General features: G+C 39.5%; 1 protein-coding gene across 2 annotated transcripts in view; it reads right to left on the bottom strand.

Annotated features, from left to right (window-relative positions):
* The window catches only part of Srr (Serine racemase), a 197047-nt gene that overhangs the window by 77874 nt on the left and 95179 nt on the right, over window positions 1-23994 (bottom strand). For both annotated transcript variants that reach the window (XM_067136428.2, XM_067136427.2), the window contains exons 2-4: window positions 18388-18507; window positions 14029-14099; window positions 1152-1439 (exon numbers count right to left, since the gene is read on the bottom strand). In XM_067136428.2, coding sequence (XP_066992529.2) covers window positions 1152-1439; window positions 14029-14099; window positions 18388-18507 — 479 coding nt within the window. The remainder of the gene's footprint in view (window positions 1-1151; window positions 1440-14028; window positions 14100-18387; window positions 18508-23994) is intronic.

A 23994-nucleotide genomic window follows, 5' to 3' on the forward strand; every position in this document is an offset into this window, starting at 1 on the left:
GATGGCCTGTCCATTGGATTCTTCTACTCTTCTGTCCAGCTCCATGGCTAAATGGTTAGTCTGCTAGCCTTTGGTCACAGGGGTCCCAGTTTTGATTCCTGGCAGGGACAGGAATTTTAACCATCATTGGTTAATTCCGCTGGCACGGGACCTGGGTGTATGTACTGTCTTCATCGTCATTTCATCCTCATCACAACATGCAGATCGCCTACGAGCGTCAAATCAAAAGACCTGCACCTGGTGAGTGAACATGTCCACAGACACTCCCGGCACTAAAAGCCATACACCATTTCATCTTTCTACCCTTCTGTTTCTGCAGGATTGTTGGTTGCTGCATTCAGAGATAGATTTCTGTAATCTTTATTCTATTCCATGTTCTGTTTTCCAGTACAGGAATCAAAATTTTCTTCATAATTTTTCTTTCAATTTTTAAATTATTTATTCTCAACAGAAGAGACATCCACCCGCAATTGCGGGTGACTACAAGGATTCAGAATACGACACAACTTTTTAAATATATAATAGAATAATATAATGTGTCATTATTATCTAATGACAAGCATATAAATGGTGGTTTAATATTGTCAACAAATCCTTAAAAATATTTAATGAAAGATGTTGCACATCTGTCAACATGAGGCCCAGCTTCTTGAGATAGGAACTCGTGTCCTTTTTCTCTTCTCTTTCTCTCTCTTGGTTGAAGGTAGAAGAATAAAGTATAAATGATATCTCTCAAGTTTGATCTAAAATACAATAGGCAATACAATAACATTATTTCCTTTTGATTTTACAAATAAATGATTAATTATAGGTAAATTTATAGAATGGATATTTATTTGAATATCATTTACAATTTGTATAATATGTAATGGCAACTGATTGAGATTAGAAAATGATGTATTTCTATGCATATTGTACTGTACATAAACATGGACATGCCATAAATGTCAATAGAAATAAGGAAATATATTTTTTGGAATAACCATATTTCTTGTTTTTGCAAAGTCTTCATGAAATTTAGGTTGAGTGATTGAGTTTAATATTTTTCTGTTTGCATTACTTTATTACATTAGCATACCATTAAAATATCTAGGAGCATTCTCTGGAGATTGCATCAGTCTGTCTCCATAAATACGAAATACATGACTTACCCATTAATATATGTGAGTCCACGTTCTTTTGCGATCTTCAGAGCAGCACGTTTTGCTTCTGCCATGTCTTTTCCCTGAATAACAACAGTGGCTCCATACTGGCGACAGAGTTGAATCTTCATGATTGGAGCAACGATAGGCATGACAACTGTCACTGGGATGTTTAGACTCTTCCCATGGAAGCAGAGTGCTAAAGCATGGTTTCCTGCTGAGGCAGAGATCACTCCCTTCTCTCTGTGTTCAGGGGCCAACATGAGGAGTGCGTACCGTGCTCCCCGCTCCTTAAAGCTGCAAAATAGTTGCAACAGACTCTTATTTTGTACTAGACAAAAGCACATATCAGTAGCAATATAACAAATACAAAAATTGTTGTTGATGTTGTTGTTGAGTCATCAGTCCATAGACTGGTTTGATGCAGTGCTCCATGCCACCCTATCCTGTGCTAACCTTTTCATTTCTACGTAACTACTTCATCCTACATCTGCTCTAATCTGCTTGTCATATTCATACCTTGGTCTACCCCTACTGTTCTTACCACCTACACTTCCCTCAAAAACCAACTGAATAAGTCCTGGTTATCTTAAGATGTGTCCTATCATTCTCTTTCTTCTTCTCATCAAATTTATCTAAGGAGTCTTTGCATTCCATAGTTATTCATTCAAATATTTATTTGTTATTTTCTATGCTTTTTTAGTCATCCACTCTACCTTCAGCCAGATTCAAGATATAGTTTCAAATACAGGAGTCCTTTCATTTAAACAACATTGGCAATTTATATTAGCAACTAAAATGTACACATGTCAACATTTCAACATTATCATTTTGATGATGATGTTTGTTGTTTAAAAGGGGCCTAACAGCTAGGTCAGTGTTATCAATACAGCTTCAAGTAATTTTACTGTTAAATACATACACAGAGCAAAGACTATCAATTTTTAGGCAGTCAAGATGTATTTTAATACTGTAAACATAAGGAGACTGTACATGATGTTTGTAAACAAGTCTTATAATTAGGTCAAATGGACCAAATTTTAATTTATTGTACGTAATAGAAGTTCAGATGTATTCAGGTATATCAATGTACATTAGAGTCGACAGTGAACTTTAACTTTAACAGTCAAATTAAAATTTCCACAAGGATCAACACGAACTACAAACTGAATGATTGTTACATTTAATGTAAATAGAGTTCTTTAAACAAGTCATATAGACTATGGTTTAATTTTATCATATACACAGGTGCATTATATATTGAAACGGTAACACCCTACGAGCATTCACGTTTCATTCTTGTATTAAGAGAAGCTCGCTAACACCCGGCCGTAAGCATTTAAAACTTGCGCCGAGCGCACAGGCATAATGGGAACTGCGAGCAAGTTCGCGACGTTCCAGAACACCGGCCAAGGACAAGCGACGTCACGCAGAAGGTTCCTTCGGGTTCCATTGCTGCATGAACGAAATATAAGCGAGTCGCCAGCCTGGGGTAAGGCAGAATGTAAGCAGAGAGCCTGCAGTAAAGCAGAAAGAGAGTGTGCGGTATGCGACGGCAGTGTGCTGAAGGCAGAGAGTGGAGTGAGTCGGCAGTAAGCCGTGAGTCAACGAGTGTGTGCAAGTAAGCACGTCGCGACATAATTCGTCTCTCGGTCCGGCTGTATATTTGAATTCGTTTAAAGACTGTGTTCTCGCCAGCTTGAATTCATTTAAAGACTGTGTTCTCACATAAACTGTGCCAACTTTGAATTCGTTTAAAACTGTGTTCTTGCATTAATTGTGTCAGCCTTGAATTCGTTTAAAGACTGTGTTCTCGCCAGCTTGAATTCATTTAAAGACTGTGTTCTCACATAAACTGTGCCAGCTTTGAATTCGTTTAAAACTGTGTTTTTGCATTAATTGTGTCTATCCGTTGAACTGTGTTGCATTATGATCTTAAGTGCCAGTGATAATCTGAAAATCACGACGTACTGGAAATTGGACTGTCATTTATTTCAACAAATGTATTATGCTGGTGGAGTACAGTGCAGAGACTGTACTCGATTTTCTTTATGAAGTGCTTGATCACCGCACCTCGGAAGGTCCTAGATTGTTTCATTTGCGTATTATTCCAAATACGAACTGTGACTCTAACTTTATCCTTGCTGCTGTGGGAACTATTTCGGCGTGCTTCGCCATAGGGAAGTGTCACACCAGTACCCCATGACGTCGAATGTGGAAGCTCCACATTTCCCCGTTCCTGCCTCTGGTTCGAGTCATCAACACTAATACAAACACCAACGACGGAAGACAACGCCGACGCCGACCGCAAGACGACGCAGCCGCCGCGGGGCAACGTCCTCTTCACGCCATCAGGGACAAATCTACAATTCAGCTATAAAGGTGACATAATTATTTGCCTATTTATTGAATAAACTGAAGGATCCACTTAATCATGAATTTTTCATTCACTACCCTTCTCTCTTACTCTCTTAGCACGGGCCGTACACGCCTTGTCGTTCCTCATGCTCTCCGATATACTGAAGTACGGGCGTTCCTGTTACAGAGAGAAGGTAGTGAATAGTGGCACCCGTGACGTTGGGGCCAGATTAAAGAGAGTAAAGTGATAAAAATTAACTTTGAAATCAGTGATATCTTAACTTACCAATTCAAATAAAAGTGCATAGTACGTACGTTAATTCCAGTTCAGTGAATATGTTAAAATTTTACGAAGTTCAATTCAATGACTTTGACGAAATTTTAAACTTTTGGCACAGAACTCTGATCAAGTTTATGGCACAAGTGATTATTTTTCTCTTTCTCTTGGTATGTAAAACATTTCAGGCATAATATTCATGCACAGGCTTATATAAATTTTGATATTTATGTTGGTGAAATTTTGAACTTTACCATTGGACAATAATGGTGATATTTAATTTTATGCACAAGTGTTTGATATTTTGTGTTGGTGAAATTTTGAACTTTACCATTGGACAATAATGGTGATTTTACGTATGAGGTGAATGATTGTATTTTCTGCATTTTGTGAAAATAACGACATTAATATGGAAAATATACTAGCTGCCATCGAGGCTTTAAAAATCAGTCTAAATGACAGGATTACGGAAAGTAACACTAATCTCGGGCGTAGGATTGCTGAATCTAATAACACTTTAGGAGCTCAACTTAAAGAATCTAACAATACCTTAGGAGCTCAACTTAAAGAATCTAACGCGACCCTGGAAGCCACTAAGGCTAGTATAGGTCAACTTAGGGAGGCTAATGAAGCAACTAATCGTAGTATCACTCAACTTAGGGAGGCTAATGAAGCAACTAATCGTAGTATCACTCAACTAAGGGAAGCTAATGATGCCAACATTGTAAAATTGACAGAATCTGTTGATCAAAAATTTGCGGAAGTTAATAATAATTTGGAACGTAGGCTCAATAGTGCAGGTGCCGAAATTGAAAAAAGATTTAAAGAATCTAACAAAAGAATGGATTCTAAGTTTACGGAAATAAATGAAAGATTAACACGTGACTTAGAAACCATTAAGCAAGACATAAAATCACAAGTGGCGGAGGACTTAAAACTTGCTTTCCCGTCTTCTTCTCAGGAAGTCCTTAAAGAAGTAGAAAGCTTAAAGGAAGAATTTCAAGAGTCCCATGCTCAATTATCTCTTGCGCAAACTAAAATCGCGTCTATTCAAGACAAACTTCATGAATCTGTTAAAAATAATTTCATGAAGTTGGGAAACGAAATTACTCTTCTGAAAAGTCAGCAAGAGGAGGCCGATAAACGTGTCAAGACTCAGTTAGATAATGCTCACACGCAGATTACTCGTATCTGTCGCGATGTAGCAGAAGTCAAGACCGACATAGAGAAGGAGGTCAAGGAAATTGAGAATTCCGTACAGGGGAAAATTAAAACCCTAAAACTTGAACTCCAAGGGGGTATAGAAGCTCTCAACAGCAAAGTATCGCAAATCGAACAGGATGTTTCATCATCTAGCCGTCACAACACTAGTGGAGAATCCATGAATGTTTCCACAATTTTTAAAATAACTGAGGAAAAACCAGCCAAATTTTCGGGGAAAGAGGAGTATACTGCTAAGGAGTTTCTCCTCAACCTCGAAGAATTCTTTCAAGAAAATCACGTTAAGACCGACCGTCGTTTACGAATAGCATCTCGATTGTTAGAAGGCAAGGCGTTAATGTGGTCTACCGCTTTTAAATCCAGTATTAACACTTACGAAGAATTTAAGGAAGCCTTACTTAGACGATTTTGGAGTGCTGAGGCTCAGCACCTGATAAAACTTCAATTATACTCTAGAAAGTATAACACGTCCGTCAATTCCTCGCGATATTCAGATTATCTCATATCTCAGCTTAAAAAGATGCAGTTTTTCGACCCTCCTTTACCGGAGCAAGAACTTATTCAGGTCATAACGCTGCAATTTCCACCAAATGTTCAGGAAATATTGGTGGCAGCAAACGTCCAGGACTTGGAGCAGCTCGATGATGTCCTGAGGAAACTCGATACTGCGCACACTCAGAGCGCAGCAAAAGCAGGTCGAACCAAAGAAACTACAACCAACTTTACGGAAATGAAAACTCCAGTTCAAGTAAATCCAGAACCGCGAGAAGAAAGAGAAACTCGCCGAGATATTCCGTTTCGGTATAGAAGATCTAGGAATCGCCCCTACGAAGGGAGGGCTAAGTTTCAACCTGGACCTTCATGGAGGCAGGCAGCTAATCAACCCAATGATAATAGGAACTCCCAGCGGGAAGAATTAGAGAAACGTTGGAGAGAGACTACGGAATATGTAAGGAATAAGAACAGGGAAGAGGGTTTACCTGGAGCAGCTTCTTTGGAATACCAGGCAGAGATACAGAGAAGAAATGAGAGAACGGAAATGGATCCAAGAGCTACGGGTACAAAAAAAAAACTTTGTCGAAACAATAAAGAGACTGCCTGAAAACCCGGAGGGAGGAGAAGTAGTATGTAGCGCACTCATTAACCATTGGTATTTAGAGGATGCAGATTTACTATATGAGGATTCAACACCACGACAGCCTCAGATACAACGCGGCTTACCGATCATTATCATTAAGTTAGGCAATATGATTGTCCACTCTCTAGTAGACTCGGGATCGCAAGCCTCACTAATTTCGCAGAAATTAATAGATGTGGCGCAGGAGACGACCTACATCTCCATCTTGCCGGTTGCTCAAGTTAAGGTTAAAGGCATAGTTCCTGACAAAGCTATTAAATGCAAATTCCGAGCGTTTCTTGAGTTAGAAATTGGTGGTGTTAAGTTCCAACATCTATTTTTGATCTTGACGCAAATGAAATTTGACTTAATTCTTGGATCAGACTTTCTCATTCAACATGGGGGAATCATTGATTATCCCGCTAATGTGATTAAATTTTTCCACGTCGAATCTGTAGGGCTACAGTTGGTTACTTATAATGACGTGAAGAATCCGGAATGTGAGGCCCCGGTGGGCATAGTAGAGGGCAAGATGAGCGAGGCTCCGCCTGTCGAAGAAAGCGTCCACGAAGAGGGGCGACCCGAGGAAGTGGGACCCGTAGAGGACCAGATGGCGTCCATTATCGATGATGAGTTTAACGAGGACCACTACAACTTCACGCTTTACGCCAATGTAGCTGAAAGCCCAGATTACGATGATGATAAAGTAATAAAGGCAATCCAAGAGCTTTTTAAGAAGTTTCCAGATGTATTTTCTGAGAAACCTGGAGTCATTAGGGGTTTCAAGCACCACTTAGATGTTACTGACACATCACCTTATAAGAAACGGCCTTATCCGATACCCATGAAGTACTTTGAAGAAGCACGGGCCATCATTAAACAGATGGAGAATGATGGAATCATATCAAAATGCGTCACACCTTACATTAATCCTCTGGCTATAGTGAGAAGACTGTTCAAGTTTTAGAAATACTTTACTAGGAGATGAGCGAAAAGAAAATCGCCCAGCAATTTTCTTTTTTCCCGAGCAGGGGGGGAGATGAAACGGTAACACCCTACGAGCATTCACGTTTCATTCTTGTATTAAGAGAAGCTCGCTAACACCCGGCCGTAAGCATTTAAAACTTGCGCCGAGCGCACAGGCATAATGGGAACTGCGAGCAAGTTCGCGACGTTCCAGAACACCGGCCAAGGACAAGCGACGTCACGCAGAAGGTTCCTTCGGGTTCCATTGCTGCATGAACGAAATATAAGCGAGTCGCCAGCCTGGGGTAAGGCAGAATGTAAGCAGAGAGCCTGCAGTAAAGCAGAAAGAGAGTGTGCGGTATGCGACGGCAGTGTGCTGAAGGCAGAGAGTGGAGTGAGTCGGCAGTAAGCCGTGAGTCAACGAGTGTGTGCAAGTAAGCACGTCGCGACATAATTCGTCTCTCGGTCCGGCTGTATATTTGAATTCGTTTAAAGACTGTGTTCTCGCCAGCTTGAATTCATTTAAAGACTGTGTTCTCACATAAACTGTGCCAACTTTGAATTCGTTTAAAACTGTGTTCTTGCATTAATTGTGTCAGCCTTGAATTCGTTTAAAGACTGTGTTCTCGCCAGCTTGAATTCATTTAAAGACTGTGTTCTCACATAAACTGTGCCAGCTTTGAATTCGTTTAAAAACTGTGTTTTTGCATTAATTGTGTCTATCCGTTGAACTGTGTTGCATTATGATCTTAAGTGCCAGTGATAATCTGAAAATCACGACGTACTGGAAATTGGACTGTCATTTATTTCAACAAATGTATTATGCTGGTGGAGTACAGTGCAGAGACTGTACTCGATTTTCTTTATGAAGTGCTTGATCACCGCACCTCGGAAGGTCCTAGATTGTTTCATTTGCGTATTATTCCAAATACGAACTGTGACTCTAACTTTATCCTTGCTGCTGTGGGAACTATTTCGGCGTGCTTCGCCATAGGGAAGTGTCACACCAGTACCCCATGACGTCGAATGTGGAAGCTCCACATTTCCCCGTTCCTGCCTCTGGTTCGAGTCATCAACACTAATACAAACACCAACGACGGAAGACAACGCCGACGCCGACCGCAAGACGACGCAGCCGCCGCGGGGCAACGTCCTCTTCACGCCATCAGGGACAAATCTACAATTCAGCTATAAAGGTGACATAATTATTTGCCTATTTATTGAATAAACTGAAGGATCCACTTAATCATGAATTTTTCATTCACTACCCTTCTCTCTTACTCTCTTAGCATGGGCCGTACACGCCTTGTCGTTCCTCATGCTCTCCGATATACTGAAGTACGGGCGTTCCTGTTACAATATATCAGTACAGATAAGGACTTCTAGATTCATACATATCTTTATGAAATTCAAAACAGCCTACATATTGAAACTGTGTTTAATTTTCATCAAATATGAGGTACCCTTTTGTTCTATGTTAAAAATTATTTTAAATGTGTACTACTTTGTATTTTAAGTTTATCTATAAAGCTGAAGATGGCTCAGTAAGAGGGCTGAAACTAGTCCTGAATAAAAGATAATTATTTTAAGTATATTTTGTTTTGATTAGGAGGAGCAATCTTTTCAATTTTCATTGTCAAATTTAGCCAAATCAGTCTCCTCTCACGAATTCGATTCAGTATCTCTTCATTTGTGTTTCAGAATATTGTACATTATTATTACTGCCAGGTTCTTCAAGCAGCTGAAGATGACCTGAGTAAAAGGTTGTAACTGGTACTGTGATATTACTGTGATATAGAAATGTTTTACACTAAAAAATATTAATAAAAGTATTGATTAGGTGGAAGGTTCACGTCTTTATATTTGTGTATATTTGATCTATCCATCTCACCTTCAGCATTCTCCTGTAACACCACATTTCAAAAGCACCGAGCTTGATAACTGCAGTCGCGGCCAGTATCCAGTATTCGGGAGATAGTGGGTTCGAATCCCACTGTCGGCAGCCCTGAAGATGGTTTCCGTTGTTTCCCATTTTTACACCAGGCAAATGCTGGGGCTGTACCTTAAGGCCACGGCTGCTTCCTTCCCATGCTTAGCTCTTTCTTCTCCCATCATCGTCATAAGACCTATCTGTGTCGGTGCGACATAAAACAACTTAAAAAAACATTTCAAAAGCTTCTATTCTCTACATATTCCTGATGATTGCCCCTCTCGTGTAGTCCTTGTCTCTCGTTTCCGACCTGTACATTCAGATCTCCCATAATAACCTCTTTTACACCTGAAATTTCGCTTTCTACTTTCTCTAAGAATCCTTCAATATCTTCTTCCCGGTTTCCTATCTGTGGTGCATACACTTGTATGAAGTCCATCACTTCATTTTTAATCTAATCTTCATTATTCTGTCACTCACACATTTTACCACTTCAGCATACTCCTCCAATTGCTTCAAAATGATTAATTCCATTCCGTTTATTGCCTCTTGGCCACCACTCCAGTACAATGTGTATCCTTTCCTCAGTATCTCCCTTCCATTACCTTTCCATTTCACTTCACTCAGCCTCATCATTTCCACCTTCTCCTTCTCCATGAAATCTACTACTTCCTCCGCCTTTCCTGTCAGGGTCATAAGATTTACTATTGCTTTCTTAATGATGATCACTGGTCACCCATTTCTCACAGTTCCTCCCAGTACCCTGAGAACTGCATGTCGCTTTAAGCAGGGGACACCCTAGCCTTTTCCGAGGTTGATTTCCTAGTACCATACCATATATAGGCTATTATTACGATGGGGTCGCCACTCCCAAAGGCATTTTATACCTACTACCAGGTGTTATTCTTGACCGCTACACTGGAGTATAGATGCCTTCTGTAGCCGCTCTTCTGGAGTACAGATGCTACAAGTTTCCCTCTTCCGCCACCGATGTTGTACCGAAGTCTACCTTCTCCACCACTGATGCCGTTGGAGTCTTCACCCATACCCTGGGTTTGGGCCCTCCATATTTGTAACCCTTGAGAGAGGGTAACCCAAAATTTTAAAGCCCCCAGGAACTGGGCTGTCTGTTGGTCCACGGGTTGTATTGGGTATTTCAACCAGCCCTACAGAATTGTAGGGTTCCCTTATCCGCCACCTTAGGATGCAGCCTATAGGGGTTAACGGGCTCCCCCAAGGGATTGTAATGCCTGTTTTAAGTTAATGGTTATATTAAATACGCAAAAATGAAGAGGAATTGTGCAGCTGCAAGAAAATACGGGCCAGACTGAGTGGCTCGGGCAGTTGAGGCGCTGACCTTCTGACCCCAACTTGGCAGGTTCGATTCTGGCTCATCCGGTGGTATTTGAAGGTGCTCAAATACGTCAGCCTCGTGTTGGTAGATTTACTGGCACACAAAAGAACTCCTGCAGGACAAAATTCTGGCACCTCGGCATCTCTGAAAAGTTAGTGGGACATAAAAACAATAACATTATTATTATTATTATTATTAGAAAATATGGACCGAACTCGATAGCTGCAGTCGCTTAAGTGTGGCCAGTATTCGGGAGATAGTGAGTTTGAACCTCACTATCGGCAGTCCTGAAGATGGTTTTCCATGGTTTCCCATTTTCACACCAGGCAAATGCTGGAACTGTGCAGTAATTAAGGCCATGGCTGCTTCCTTCCCACTTCTAGCCCTTTCCAGTCCCATCGTCGCCATAAGACCTATCTGTGTTGGTGCAATGGAAAGCAACTTGTAAACAAAATATAAATATATATATAATAGGCCTAACTAAAGCCAATATTCGGCGTTAACATGAAGTCAAAGATAGCTTAAAAATGCATACTGTAAACAAAATGTGCGCGAAAAACGCAGGAGCAGAATGGCCATATGATGGTGCAATAAACTCGTTCATTGACCTTCAACGTCCGCGCCTTTGGGCCTATACACAGACCATTGGGACTTAAACCAGTTAACCATAGTGTCAAATCGTAAGGCCTGCATCTGGCGAGCCAAACTTATCCTCGGACACTCCCGGCACTAAAAGCCATAGGCTCTATGCCATTTCATTTTTTGCCACACTCCATCACAAAGGGGCTAATGCCGACAAATATACGCCGGAAGGAAGTGAATTAGGCATATTTAACAGTAAATTTAATTGCATAATAAGTAGGCAACTGGTGTAGGCTACATGAGCACATGTACATCAATTACCGGGGTATTGAAACTCCTATTCCTTCCTTATTCTTTCTTCGTAAATAGGAGAAACCACACCCAACACTATGCGGGTATTCACCATTCTGCCACACAATAGTTTGCTGAAGCATTAATGTGAAATGTGCATAAAAACAACATAAAACAAAACTGCACATAACACAGTAACATGAATGTTTACAATGGCTCTGTAGTGACGTAAAATGGCGATGGCAGCAAGTTTCCGGCTTCAGTAGCACTAATGCTACGAGATAGGGCACTGCCAGTCTATTTACTATATGTCTGTGGGCCTATACATCGTCAGCCATTGAAGTCGGCTGAACCCGGCAAGCGAAACGTTCATGTAGCGGTAGCCGGTTGTACCTGACGTTGGGTAAAAGTAATAGTTTTACAGATGGCAGGAATATTTTCTTGATGGATCGTTATATTGTTGAGACGCGTGGAACAGGTATTGCTGGCAAATTTTCAATGGGTTCTCGTTGATATTATGATGCCAATTTTAAGTCAATGATTATTAAATCTGTGGAAATAAAGAATAATTGTGCAACCTCAAAATATGCGTACTGCACAAGAAAGACTCTCATATGATTTTACAATGCAGTTTTTAACCCTGATTTAATTTTTTTGAAGGAAAAAGTGGGGGTTATCTTGCATTCAGGGTCGTCCTGGATTCAGAGAAATATGATATTATTATAAGGCCATATCAGCCAATCATTTAGACTGCCACCCTTGCAACTTCTGAAAGGCTGCTTCCCCCTTTTGATGAACCGTTAATTAGTCTGGTCTCTCGACAGATACCCATCCAATATGTTTTCACATGCAGCTTGGCTATCTGCTTCACTGGAATGCACAAATCTCCCCACCACGGTAAGGTCACATGGTTCACAGGGGAGGATACAAAATTGATCAGATTAATTTCCAATCTTAAGTAATATATGTTTTGGATATCCTTCATAAATGTTTTTCAAACTATGACCGTCAACGAAACTTTATTACTAGATAACAACTAATAATATTACTTTCTATAGAAGTTCCTTTTGCTGATACTTCTAAATAATAGTTTACTTCTTACTATTAGTTGCTGTCCTCGGTGCCCCAGGTTTGATTCCCAGTACTGCCAGAGATTTAAGAATGGCAGGAGGACTCGTATGTGGTAGAAATGGTACATGTAGCTCACCTCCATTGAGGGTCTGCCTGAAAAGAGCTGCGCCGCCTTCAGATGAGGATACGAGTTTACTAACATAAATAGGAAAACGACATAAAGCATAATGAACTGGCATGCACACCTAATATTTTGTCCACATGCCCTGAGCTTCCCAAGTTCTTTGGATTTAGAATCAACAAATTTGACCAATTTTGGTCCTTAGTTGATCCACATTGACTAAGCTATGGGTAATAGTTATACAATGGTACATACTTATGAATTTTAGAATATATTGACAGGGCGGACCCAGCTATTACCCATAGTACTTATAATTTCTTTGGATTCCTCACAGTTTAGAGTTCACCAAATTGCATAAACAGTCTTCATTCTGGGCAAGATCTTTCCAGAAGGTGAAAATGACTAGTCTGCATTCTTCGATAAGTCATCTCTATATAGGTTGAGCCTCCTCTGTTTTGTCATTGTCCACATGTTTTTTATAACAGATAAACAATATATACCATAGCAGCAAGGTTCAAACCTTTGACCTCGAGGTTCAGGAGCAAACATTTGGAACTGAACCAATTGGACACTTGGCATGAAGTCATACGTGTTTTACATATGCCATTGACTCCCTTTCAAACCAAATTATACCTAGAATGATGAATATTACATTTTCATGTCTGCATTGTGCTCAAAATACATTTTTGACTTATTAGATTGTGTTTGGTACATTTTTTCTTTTTTTGCTAGTGGCTTTACGTCACACTGACACAGATAGGTCTTATGACGATGATGGGATAGGAAAGGCCTAGGAGTTGGAAGGAAGTGGCCATGACCTTAATTAAGGTACAGCCCCAGCATTTGCCTGGTGCAAAAATGGGAAACTATGGAAAACCATCTTCAGGGCTGCCAAAAGTGGGATTCGAACCTACTATCTCCCAGATGTAAGCTCACAGCCATGCGCCCCTAACCGCACGGCCAACTTGCCCGGTGCTTTTGGTACATGTATTCAATGAACTGGTCTACAAAGTGCAATACATGTGTGTGCTCAGATGTAATAATGAGATATGATAACAATCAACTTACTACGAATACCAGTCCCTCAGTCAACAAACAAACAAACACACACACACACACACTCTCTCTCTCTCTCTGTTTGTATTGGCAATATTAGTTCAGATCCTTTCCAACAGAAAAAAAATATGACATAAGCCACGATAGGTCAACGGTAGAGCATCCAACGCAAAATCATAAAGTTGTGAGTTTGGGTCCCACTGGTGGCCGGTTGGCCATTTCTGTTCTGTGCTTAACATCTCTTCGATATGTATATTATGTACTGAAAATTTCAAAAGTTGAACATTTATTTTGACTTACTTTTTTCGATGAGATGTGTTGGCAGACCTTCATATTTTAGACACCAATTTATGGCTGTAATAATGAGATATGATAACAGTTGACTTACTATGAATACCAACCCCTCAGTCAACATACACATGCAAACAACACTTTGCATCCTTGTGCATGCTCAGTGTCTACTAACTGTAATTTCAACAATTCATGTGTGCCATTACTTATTTCTAGTACTGTACATACAAATATCCAAAATAGGCACTAACCTGCCAGTATATTGCAAGAAATCCTTCTTTAAGTAGACCTCCATGCCTGTAAGTTTGGAGAAATGCGACCGCTGTAAAAGAAAATGAATGACCAATAAAAGCATACAATTATTGCAAGAGATAATAATAATGTTATTTGTGTTATGTCCCACTAACTATGTGCCACTTTAAATATGGACTTGCAAAATGCTATTTATCAGCCTGGTATTCTTGGCACATTCTCAGCATGAGAGCATAGCATATCTCCTGCCCAGAAAGAGGGCATCACCACTTCTCAAGTGGGAATAAACCATTCTTTGCTTCACAATTTAAGGAAGAGTACAGTCAGTCTGAGGAACCTCCTGAGGATGTGGTGGCTGCAGGTTATTTCCAATGCAGATCTGTGCGGTAGGACAAAGTAAACTCCAACTGACATTGATATCCTCAAACTGGAGCAAATTCTGGTCACAAAATTGACACCAAGAAGACCAAAGCGATACAGTACTGGAACCAAAATAATGCCAGATTCAGGAAGTCGAACTAGTTGAACAGTATTGCTACTTGGGGAGCATCAACTACAGAATAGAATCAATAAGGCCAAAGGCACATTTACAATGCTGTGACCAAAATGGAAATTAAGGGAGTTTCATATCAATACAAACTAGCACTCATTCAATACCAACATCAACTCGTTGTACGGTATAGTTGTGAAACATGAGAAATAAACTGCAAGTTAGGAACCTCTAGACTTTTGTCAACGCATGTCTGAGGAACATCCTAAGGATATGGTGGCTGCAAGTTATTTCCAATCCCACTGTCGGCAGCCTTGAAGATGGTTTTCCGTGGTTTCCCATTTTCACACCAGGCAAATGCCGGGGCTGTACCATAATTAAGGCCACGGCCGCTTCCTTCCAACTCCTAGGCCTTTCCTATCCCATCGTCGCCATAAGACCTATCTGTGTCAGTGCGACGTAAAGCAAATAGCAAAAAAAAAGTTATTTCCAACACAGCTTATCTTAAATGTAAAGAAAAAAAATTATTAGTGTAATTGGAGTACTAAAAAGATTGAAGGACTATGGAATAAACAACCAACACTTAAGAAACATATATACCTCCCTCATACATTCACACCTTATGTACATGAAAATAATATGGGGAAATTGTACACAGGAAGCTATAAAGGGACTAGAAGTACTCCAAAAGAAAGCTTTTAAAATTATGTATGGATATGATTTACTAAAACCATCTGTGGAAATTTTTCAGGAAACAAACATATTACCAGTACAATGCCAGATTAAATACTCTCAAGCTTTATTTGTGTTCAGGTATAAAAATAATATGATTTCTGTTAATACAGAACTAAGATACAGCAAAGACATTCACACCCATAACACAAGATCAGCAAACAAGTTTTACAAAGATTCCACTAACACTACCAAATATGGTGTTAAAAGCATTTCTTATTCAGCAAGCACACCCTTTAACAATCTACCTCACAAATGAAAACAAATCAATAAGTTGTACAGATTTAAGAAAGAAGTACTCAGGTACTTCCTTGAACAGTATGTTGGAGAATAAATCAATAACCACTGTGTACCTATTTTTCCACCTAAGTTTAGTTTATTTTTAATATCAACTTTTTTCCATGTAAAATAATGATATTATGATGTAAATCAATAATTGTAAAATATTCCTTGTTATATATGTAGCCCTATGCCTTATCTGTTAACTGAAACTAAAAGCTGCCAAGCTGTGATTGTAAAGGGCAGTCCCTCCTTGAGCCACCAGCTCCCTGGGACATTCTATAATAAATAAATAAAGAAAGAAAGAAAGAAAGAAAGAAAGAAAGGACAAAGCATATTCCTGTCAACACTAAGATGCGACACAAAAAACTGAAGTAGATTGAGCACACACTAAGGCAAAACACAAACGATATGAAATAACCAAAGTGCAAGCTAGGAATCTCCAGACTTTTGACAAGAGATGTCTGAGGAACGTCCTGAAAGTACGGTGGTTGCAAGTTATTTCCAACACAGATCTGTAGAACAGAATGAAGCATACTCCTGTCAACACTAATGTGCAACACAGAAAATTGATCAGGCACTTGCTAAACAACATTGCCTAGAATTGAATCCTCAAGATACCAAATGCAGAGGCAGACTGAAGACCATGTAGATGAGAAGCACTATGAAGGAAGGGACTGAGGAAGGACGAAAACCTGACTGAAGATCAAGGACATGGCACAGAACAGAATCCAATGGCCAAAGTTTGTCAATGCCCTATGCTTTAGATAGGAGTAACAGGAATTGATGATGATGTCAGCCAGTATGCTTCAGTAGCGATGTATAGAGGCATCTGCTTTTTGCAAAATTTGACATATTTGGGCCAAAATGCAAAACAATTTACCTTTAAGCAAAATTGAAAAATTATTTACAAAATTGTGTTGAATAACTCTTTGATGTAAGAAGCATAAAGGTTATTTAGAAAATGAAGTTTCTCATCTAATAAAGCAAATTTCTATCCTACGAGAACTTTCAGCATCAGAATCTCTCAAACCATACACAGTGTTTAGGGATCTAGTTGGGGCTGATGACCTTAGATGTTAGGCCCTTTTAAACAACACACATCAACATCATCAGAGATCTAATGTTACCATTGATGCTTTCACGGCCCGTACTTATAGACATGATATAGGCTTTTGGGTTTATGCCGTGTCAAGAAAATAAGGCGAAATTCTTTATGTTTCACAGAGAACTGTGCTCTGTGTCATCAGAAGAAAATCTCGACTGTCCACGAGAAATTTAGACGTTATAATAGAAGTGGAAATGGTACATTCATTCGTCACCAGATGGCTCCCCTGATGCAGTACAGCGCTAGCGTTTGAAGCGGAAGCTGACCGAACCATCAGAATCAGTTTAAAAGGGTCACATAACATGTGTACGTAACATGTGACATTGACAGGTGTATGATATTGACACAAGCCTGGAATGAAACATTTGGCGATAAGGAACGTACGAATTTGGAAAACATCAAGACGAAATAACAGTAGTAAAGGGACAGTGAAGGGAACTACTTATGTAAATCCTTAATGGCTGGCAACCAGGTATTACTTAATTGATTGCCAGTGTCCCTGTTGAAATTGTTAGGATTTCTACATATTTCCACAGCTTCCCGTATAATCCTGGACCTGTAGGTGTCTAGTGTGGGTAAGAGCTCGAGCATCTTGGAACATGGAATCATGACCCGACGATAGAGCGTGCTCAGCTATTGCTGATTTGTCTGGCTGGTTGAGATGAATATTATGTTCATGTTCCTTGATACAGGTACCAATGGACAGGCATGTTTGGCCAATGTATACCTGACCGCAAGTACAGGGAATTTCGTATACCCCAGGATGTAAAAGTGGGGACAATTTGTCCTTGGTTTTACCCAGACTGTGAGCAATTTTAGTGGCGGTGCCATACACGGTTTTTATATTGTGTCTGTGTTTGTTTCTGATGGTTCCGTCAGCTTCCGCTTCGAATGCTAGTGCTGTACCGTATCAGGGGAGCTATCTGCTGACGAATGAACATAGCATTTCCACTTCTATTATAACGTCTAAATTCAAGTGCTCATTGTTTATGAAGCCTTTCTCGTGGACAGTCGAGATTTTCTTCTGATGATGCAGAGCACAGTTCTCTGCGTAACATAAAGAAATTCACCTTATTTTCTTGACACGGCATAAGCCCAAAAGCCTATATCATGTCTATCAGGGATCTAGTTTATAGCTGATACAGAGCAGGTAAAGATATTGATGTGATTGCCATTCTTCTTTCCGTGAAATCAGAATATGGGCAGTTTGTAGAAGCTGCATTGAAGGCTCTATGGATCCCAGTCAATGATGTTAATATTGAGAGGTCATTTTCAATGTAGTGTAATATAATATCTGACAGGAGAACAGCTCTGACTCCAAGCAATATGGAACTTATGTATCTCTCTTTTATAGACTGATGTGTCACTTATATACATGGGTTAGGCCCTACCTGTTAAAATGGCTGAATGAACTTTTTCCTAACATCCATGCTTTTGTAATCCACATTTTCGACAGAAGCATAACTCTCAATTTTCTTACACATATGCAAAAATAAAATATGATATTTTACTGTAAATATGCTATCAACTATCTTTTGGTTTAGCTTTCATTGCTGAAAAGTGGAAATAAAATTTAGTGAAATTTGTTGATGAAATAAATAAAAGTAGCCAAAAATATACCAAAATAACTTTTTAAAATGACAGGCAAAACTTTTCACCACAAATAGGTGCTCTAATGATGTAAACAAAAAATCCCTGACCCCATTTGATTTATTATCCAAATACTCAGAAAATAGAGCAAGTACTCACAATACAGGGTGTGACCATGACTCCAGACTTTATCTTGAAAGCTGCCGATGTGATGTCTTCAAATTGTAGTTGGACAGGGTTATTGGCCAAACAGAATGGATCAGCCAGTTCCTCCTGGCTCTGTAAAATAACAATATGATATATGAAAAGAAAATGTAGGAAAATAACTTATCTAGATAAGGCCATACCCAAAGGGGGGTTTGGTGGGGTTCAACACCCCCGCCACCAAAATGACTTGACAAATTATCGAAAAAACAACCCTTTAAATCATGATTTTGGAAAATAGAACAATTGAATTTAACCTGTAAAACTGTGCCATCTTTAAAGGTTTCTCTGTGAATATAGTTAACAAATTTACTGAAAAAATAAATGAAAATGTTAATTTTGGGGAGATTTGCTTTTAAAAAAAAATTGTACTATAATTCAATTATCTGCATTTCAGACCAAGCCATTCTTGTGTAAAATGTTTTCCTTGGGCACTTTTATTAGCATTGTATGAATAAAGAAAACAGAAAATATGAAGTATATTGTCCAAATATTGTAAGGGTTGAAACATCTATATATTTGAATGGTTATGTGCCTAAACTTACGATAGTCTTCACTTTGTGACACATTGGTTATCGGTTCATGTGTATCATGTTTCAGATATAGGTAGTTCAGAGATTCTTTTACTTTTATGGCCTTTTCCCCTTTTATCTGGGATCGGCACTAATGTGGATTAAACCCTGTTTTACAGATGCCAGATGCCCTTCCTGAAGTCAACAGTATGTGGGAGGGGGAGCAGATTTATTTACTGTTGCATGTTTCTGTGGTGGTTATTAGTGTGATGTCCGGCTCCATGGCTAAATGGTTAGCGTGCTGGCCTTTGGCCACAGGGGTCCCGGGTTCGATTCCCGTCAGGGTTGGGAATTTTAACCATAATTGGTTAATTTCTCTGGCATGGGGACTGGGTGTATGTGTTGTCTTCATCATCATTTCATCCTCATCATGACGCGCAGGTCGCCTGCGGGAGTCAAATCGAAAGACCTGCATCTGGCGAGCCGAACATGTCCTCGGACACTCCCGGCACTAAATGCCATACGCCATTTCATTTCATTAGTGTGATATGTTATGTGTAGGGGAAGGTGTATTAGGATGATCACACAAATGATCAGTCTCCGAGTTATGTACCTATGTAGAAGAATTAACCAGACGTGCTTTCCTTGGCCCATCCTTAAAATGAGCCCGGGGCCCTACGCCAGTACGCTGACAATGCATCCTGGAAGCCGGACTTTCAGATGTAACTAAGAGCCTGAAATAAATATTCTTAAGAGAGTTTTTGATCATTATAGCAAAGAATTCAAATAACAAATTTGTTTATTTTTTACAAAAATAAGTTTTTAGTCTCAAATTTTCCAATGTCCTACTAGATTTCAACCAGAACAGTTTTTGCCCATTTATGCTTATAAATTATAATTAATTATTTTTTATCAATTCATGGTGGTCACTAAACAATTTCATCATTTTAATTTTTCAATAGATTAATTACATTTTTCAAAAACCTTATTTGTGTCAGCTGATTAACAAAAGGCCAATCCCTGACACAACAGCAGGAAAATAAAAGCTTACAAAGGGAACCTTTAGCCTGAAGAAAACCCAACAGATGTGGGGCACCTTTTCCCTGGCATACACATTTTAGTTATTTTTATTTTCTCCACCTAACGTAAATAAGTGAAGAAATAAAGCAAAGTTAGGTAGTCTAACATCACATTTGACCCCCTGTGGGTGGGGGACGCAACCGACGAATATTCCCACGGTATCGCCTGCCTGTCGTAAGAGGTGACTAAAAGGGGTGACCAAGGGATGATCGAATTAGAACCATGCGACTACTTGTAATTAGTACCACCACGCGGGGAACACCATGGGTCACTTTTACTTACGCGTAGTACCGCTATGTTAGGTACAAAATAGGTTTGTGAATATTAGCAAAAGAGTGCATTACCAGCTTTTACAGTACCATAGTTCTGGCATGCCTATGATTAGTACCCACTATATGCGGAACGCCACGGGATAGTGCGAGACCCTGTGGTCAGTACACTTATGTGATGAACACCATAGGTTTGCGTTGCCTGTAAATGGTGCCGCGATGTGCAAAACACCATAGGTTTGTATTATATGTGTGAATTTCATTACCTGTGAGTAGTACCATAATGTGTGGAATACCATGAGTCTATGCTACTTTTGATTAGTACCACAACATGACAAATACCATGGTTCTACTTTCCTAGCGATAAGTACCATTATGAGGGCGGATGACTTGGAATTTGTATCCCTTTAGACTATAAGCATCATCGATTCAGTATTGTGCTATAGAAGCAGTCCCTTCGTCAGTAATACTATTGTTTTATGTCAGTTTCTGTGAATGTGAGCTATTGTGGGTCAGATCCACTGATTGTTTTAAATTCATATCCATCCATTCATTCTTCATTCTCACGTTTTGAATTCTGGTCAGTGGAGGGTTTTGGACTTTTAATTTGTCATCACATTTTGTCTCATTTTGTACCATTAGGGGCCAATGACCTAGATGTTAGGCCCCTTTAAATAACAGTCAGCATCACCCAAATCATATTCGGACATCACAAGTCTCACCATCGCGCACTATTCTGAATGCTGGTTAACTTGTTAATTGATAATAGTTATAGCTTGATTGTGATCTTGTGAGTTTCGTAGTCTAACATTACAACACACCAGCAAGTTTTATGGAAAACTTATTATGAACTACCAGTATATAAATTGCTACAATAAAATTGATAATAATTTTTATTTATTTATTTATTTATTTATTTATATGCGGGAAGTATTTTCGTTTATTGCAGTGTGAAGATGAATTGTTTTAAACTGATAATATGCAACAGTATGCATATGTAAACAGATGTAATGATTTAATGAATACTTAAATTTCCTGCTTAATAATATTTATAGACCTACATTTATTTGTGTAGGCTACACGGTTCTAGTCCAGCCTCACCGAGGTATCAGTTTCTAAATGCGCACTTATAACCTATCAGAAAGAATTTATACAAGGTAGCCCTGAGGTGCGCTTATGTATTGCTCAACAGTTTATAACTTTCTGTCCCTCCAGAGAACTTCACACCAGAAACAATTCTACACACCACAATCAATTTACAGGGGCAAAAGAGCCCATACTAAATGGCCTTAATGTAAAAAGAGAAGGTTGGTTGTAACTGGCCATAAACAACATGCAAAGGATGTGAAACACTTGCACTCCTTCTAGAAATACTTAAAACCCTAAATAAGCTTATGGCACAATGATACTCCTATTCTACAGCGGGTTGACTGAATGAGAAACATTAAATACCAAACGATTGTTAAGAATTTCAGAGATTGGAAACTTTAGTCACTCCATACCAAGTTGAATGGTAATCAACAGAAGGAAATCACTCTATGTTCACTTACATTACATATTTCCCAGTAGGGAATAGAATAGAGTCCTCACTGAACAGACTGATCGAAAATTCTACATTTAAACCACCAGATTTCAAAATTTACATGAAGTAAAAAGAGGTTGAAACCTTCCCCTCAAACTATCTACAGGAGCTATCACATATTTATAAAAATTCTGCCATTACCTTGCTTCTGAATGCCGTCCGTGGCCCCTGCCTCCATTAGGGCATGTCACACTCAATTAACTGGAGCAATGAAGAAGACAATACGGCTCTAAAGCACACAACTTTTATAGTATTTTTGAGGGAAAGATTCCAAAACTCTTTACTGATAGGCTGGATTCCTGTACACACCCCCAATTTTAATTGGCTAGAGAATATATTTACAAAATTCTGATAGGTTGATTGATATTGGAGAAGGAACCAGCAGAAGTGTTCATGACTTTAATACACGAACAAAACAATCTTCAAAAACTAAGGTTAGCCAATAGTAAAACTCAATTTTCCCTTAAGAATTAATTATCGCTGATCCCACCAGAGGGGGCACTTAGGCCGATGGTAGAGACATCTAAAAGTTGAAAACCAAACTATCTTGTACTACATAAGTTCAAGGTAGATTACCTAGATGGCCTTAGAGAAGGCATGCAGTTTAACTGGCCGGAGGTGTGCCCCTAGTACTATTATTATTTTTTTTGTAGGTATTAATTATTGTACTTAGGAAGCAAAATTTACTTTACGGTATATGAAATGAAATAAATTTCCCCTTAAGAATTAATTATCGTTGATCCCACCAGATGAAATGGCGTATGGATTTTAGTGCCAGGAGCGTCCGAGGACAAGTTTGATTTGAAACCCGTAGGCGACCTGCACGTCGTGATGAGGATGAAATAATTGTGAAGACGACACATACACCCAGCTCCCAGGCCAGCAAAATTAACCAGTTGTGGTCAAAATTCCCGACCCTGCCGGGAATCGTACCCGGGACCCCTGTGACCAAAGGACAGCACGCTAACCATTTAGCCATGGAGCCGGACATTTACTTCATATTGTGTAGTATATTAGACATTTTATGTACAGTAAGACAGCACAATATCGTTGTTTTAGTTGTTTTTTTTTTTTTTTTTTCATGTATTCACTGGTTTAGTGTAAGACAGGGACACGTGTCCCCAACTTTGCCAGTTAAAATAAACCATATATCTACCTATCTATCTGTCAGACGGAATTTTCTTCTACATCGACAGTAATTACTGTAGGCCCTACATAATTTTCGGATTTCCTTCTACACACCGAGTGAGCTGGCCGTGCGGTTAGGGTCGCATAGCTTTTAGCTTGCATTCGGGAGATGGAGGGCTCGAATTTCATCGTCGGCAGCCCTAAATATGGTTTTCCGTTGTTTCCAACTTTCACACCAGGCAAATGCTGGTGCTGCGCCTCAAAGAAGCCACGGCCGCTACCTTCCCAATCCTAACCCTTTCCCAACCTTCCGTTGCCGAAAATCGTGTCATAGCCTATAGGACCGGTATCAAGGTTAAATCCCCCAGTTTCGAGACGAAATAAATAGACATGTGTATATCTGCCCCTCTTTCTACACATATACACCACGGTTTATTACTGGACATATTTTACGGATTTCTCGAATTTATTCCGAATTTGAACTTTCGGAGCTCTTGTTGGTTCCCTTTCATTTAGGGCTTGAATTTAACATTACTTAGTTCGATTCTCCTAAGTTATCGGCCTTGAATTTTAGTTATCGACAACTGGCTTGTATAAACACGCATTAAATTCAGTGAAACAATACATTAATCCTTACGTTATCTATGATCGTAGGTAGGGCCGCATTCTCATAGACGCGCCAATCGCCAACTCGAAAGACCTACACCAAATACAGTAGAGACAATACGCGACACTCAGCGAGATATCCAGGGACAGATATTAGAACTCTCTCTAGCGGGTAGACCTGAGAACTACTGATTCTGTCATAAGAGCACGTGTATTTGTGTGTGAAGGTTTTGGTGTTATTTATGCGTTTTCAGTGAGTTGACATAATTAAATAGTAGCGAGTGTCATTCCTTGATATCTCCTCTCAACATAAGGGGAAAGGTATGTGCTGTGTTTGGCTGCAGTAACTATGATGTAGAGAAGAAAGCGCGGTTTTTCTTTCGCT

This window comes from Anabrus simplex, chromosome 1 (assembly GCF_040414725.1).
Source record: "Anabrus simplex isolate iqAnaSimp1 chromosome 1, ASM4041472v1, whole genome shotgun sequence".
Lineage (NCBI taxonomy): Eukaryota > Metazoa > Arthropoda > Insecta > Orthoptera > Tettigoniidae > Anabrus > Anabrus simplex.